The sequence below is a fragment of the Phragmites australis genome, chromosome 1, assembly GCF_958298935.1.
Source record: "Phragmites australis chromosome 1, lpPhrAust1.1, whole genome shotgun sequence".
Taxonomy (NCBI): domain Eukaryota; kingdom Viridiplantae; phylum Streptophyta; class Magnoliopsida; order Poales; family Poaceae; genus Phragmites; species Phragmites australis.
The window spans coordinates 4356299-4359748 of NC_084921.1; the positions used below are offsets into that span (position 1 = coordinate 4356299).

The 3450-nt window shown below is 52.5% G+C and overlaps 1 protein-coding gene across 1 annotated transcript; it reads left to right on the forward strand.

Annotated features, from left to right (window-relative positions):
- The first annotated feature begins 761 nt into the window (after positions 1-761).
- On the forward strand, positions 762-2300 carry LOC133887037 (transcription repressor OFP4-like). The gene has a single exon (XM_062326949.1). The coding sequence runs from the start codon at positions 892-894 to the stop codon at positions 1954-1956; it is 1065 nt and encodes a 354-aa protein (XP_062182933.1). The 5' UTR covers positions 762-891; the 3' UTR covers positions 1957-2300.
- The last annotated feature ends 1150 nt before the right edge of the window (positions 2301-3450 follow it).

Sequence of the window (3450 nt, forward strand, 5' to 3'; positions counted from 1 at the left end):
AATCAAATGGGGCGTCGAGACATGCGCATTGCGTATTCTAGCCAAATCTGCCACTGCAGCACGTAGCTCCTGTTTGTCTTCACCTGTGATCGGCGAGGTGTCTGATGGATGCCACCCTCGCGCGGGGCAGGCCAGGTGCCCGTGCTCGCGCGCGCGAGGCCTGGCCAGTGGCGTCCACTCGCTGATCCATCGATCCACTGGCGATTGGCGAAGGGGAGGCGGCACATGTGAGCCGTGCTGTTTTTTCTACGTGCCGACGCCCTCACGGCCCCATCCCCACCACCGATCGCGGAGCTGCACGTTGATGAAATTCGCACGGCGGTTCATTCGGCGAACCTAGCAGGCAGAACACGTACATCGTATCTGACTACCTCTGTTGTAGCGAAATCAAACACATATTCTCCACAAAATCTCTGTCGGTTAATCGATGAGCTAAAAAGCTTCCAGTTCCAGCGTAAATCTCTGTCAGATGATCCATAAGCCAGAATCAGCGACCGTGTACGTATGAGTATGACAATCCATAGATCACGTGACCAACTTTTTCGCTCACACTACAACGTACTATACTATATGTGGCATGTGATGTCTCTCTCCCATCCGAACACGAAATTTTCACTATGCATATGAACTTATAATTTATCAGAATCGTTTAATAGATAGATAAATATTAAATAAAAAGATAAATAATCAAGATAAATCGTACATGGCCCAAGTAACATTGGAAGTTACATTTCCCTCTCCCACCCTAACCATTTCAAAACAAACGCACGACGATGCTTCCCTCGCTTCCATCCCACACGTACTGGAATCGCTATATATAACACTCACTAGTACTCTCCCCAGCTTCAACAACCAGCTGAGCTCGCATTACTGACTGAGCTAGCGTTAGCAATGGACCATGGCGGCGGCGGCGGCCGGAGCAGCAGCCGGCTCCGGGAAAGGCTGGCAAGGATGTTCCGCCCTGGCTCGCTGCTCCGTTCGACCTGCAACACCAACGCGTCCACCTGTTCCTCCTCGTCCACGGCCCCCGGCGCGGGGGCGTCCAAGCCGCCGCCGAGCTCCGCGTGCTCTTCCAGCCGCGCGCTGCTCGCCGCGGACGCCGACGTCGCATGCGACAGGGACTCCTTCCTCGCCTCCTCTCGCCGCGACTACGCGTCCCTCGTCGGCCGCACCGAGTCCTTCTCCACCGCCATCGACCGGCTCCACCGCCGCTCGGTCGTGGCCCCGGCGCCTCCCTCCCGCTTCTCTGTCGACGCGCCGCCTCTGCTGGAGAAGAGCAACAAGGAGGAGAAGGGGAATAGCCCTCGCGAGTACACTCACCACCACCGTCTCCATGGGGTCAAGAACGACAAGGCCAATATGAAGCTGCTCTCCAACCCCTACGGCTTCAGCAGCTCGGACGACAACGACGCCGACACGGACGGCGCCGACGTCTTCAGCAGCGAGGCCGACGATCTCGGCGGCCGCAGCGGGGCCAAGAAGCTGGGCGAGTCGGCGGAGACCTTCTTCTCCTCCTCGAGAAGCTTCTCCTCCGACTCCTCCGAGTTCTACACCAAGAAAAAGAAGAAGAAACAGCCAAATAAGAAGTCCCCTGCATCGTCGGCGCCCAAGCCGCCGCTGCCGCCCCCGCCTCCGAGGGCCAAGAGGGGTCATCAGAGGCGGCATCGTCGCGCGGCGAGCAGCTGCGACACGTGTGGCGTGAGGGACGGGTTCCGACCGGTGGTGTCGGCGGCGGAGGAGCAGGTGCGCAAGGGGTTCGCGGTGGTGAAGCGGTCGCGGGACCCGTACGCGGACTTCAGGTCGTCGATGGTGGAGATGATCGTGGGGCGACAGATGTTCGGCGCGCCGGAGCTGGAGCGGCTGCTTCGGTCGTACCTGTCCCTGAACGCGCCGCGCCACCACCCCGTCATCCTCCAGGCCTTCTCCGACATCTGGGTCGTCCTCCACGGCGGCTAGCGCTAGCTTAGCTTAATCAGTATAATCAGCTAGAACCATCTTGGTCACGGATCGATGCAGTACGTGTTAATGAAGCTTCTTGTGATCTGCTACTTTTCAAGAGTAATCAGAAGGAGGAGCTATCTTATCTGAATAAATTTGGTCTTAATGCTTATCGTTCTTAATGAACTGACCTGACCGTGCTGTTCTTGGCTTCTGATTTGGATTGATCAGAGAGCGTCATGGTTTTGTTTGCTAGCTAGAGCCTCGAGGCCGGCCGGTGCTGTACTACGTTTGATTTTCGACCGGGGTCAATCATTTGGACTGTGGAGATGATGTATGCATGATGGCATGGCGCTACTCGATCCACCTTACTTTGGGTTTGCATGCACTTCCCTAGAACAGTTCCATTTGTGTCGGCAACTATATATTGGCTGAGTGCTTGCATTGTCAGTTTTAACTTGAAAACGGATCGATCGATCAATCATGTCTGGCAACGTAACGTCGTTAGCGTACTCCACGTACGTGTATTACGAGCAAAAGTGTCGTTCAAAAATATGGCTACACCACATACAAACTTGGGCCCCACAGTTCATGTTCTCCATTCAAAAATTGGTCTTCCCCAAGCATGTACTACTGACAGCTAAACAAGAAATGTAAGGTCAGTTGAGCACATATTGACAGTGGCTACCTGTCAAAAAAGACATTTAATTGTAAAACCAAATAATTCAGTATACTGCACTTGCCTGCTGAAAACCGAGGCGTTGGGCCAAACAAGCAGCAACCCCAATTATATATATCCTAACCGTATGGAGCCAGTCACAGACTGATAAACTTCCAAACAAGTCGCTATAAATTCTTCGGCGAGCACTACATGCATGCATGGATGGACATTCTGCATACACAAGCCTCCTCAAAAGAATCGATTTTAGGCTCTGGCCGCACAAGAGGGAAAAGGGAAAAGGAATGGAAGATAGCAATAGAGTATGCCTTTGTATGTGCACATCACACTAGCTTGGGATTTGAGCCCTGTTTAGCAGGTCACCTATCAGGTCAGATCCAAATCAAATCGGCAAGACATGTGTACTCAACACACAACACACAAGCAAAGGTACTCTAGATACTAGTAATACGTTGGAATTACATAGGAGAAGGAGCTGCACCTTTCTCCAAGGACTTAGAATAGTGCGCATGGAGCTGGAAAAGGTTGATTTTTGCATTTTAACTTTGAAAAGGGTGACAGCCCTGGCGCATTGTCCAAATCATGCTATTGGGAGTGTCTTATTCGCTCAAGGTGGTGGCTTGGGATTAGGTTTGTGGGGCAGTGTTATTTCCATATATAAAATGATAGTCGTACGTGTGTGCTAGCTTAACTAATAGATGGAGTATTCAATAGTATTGTGCGACGACGCTGAAGAAGTTCGTCGAGAAAGACGCACCACGAATACGTGCCCAACTATGGCACTGGCATTTCTGCTAAAACTGGACCATTTTGAGTTGGAGGCTGCTAGTGTT

Excerpts from the sequence above, each read along its gene's own strand:
- LOC133887037 (XM_062326949.1), top strand. The coding sequence starts at position 892 with ATGGACCATGGCGGCGGCGGCGGCCGGAGCAGCAGCCGGCTCCGGGAA.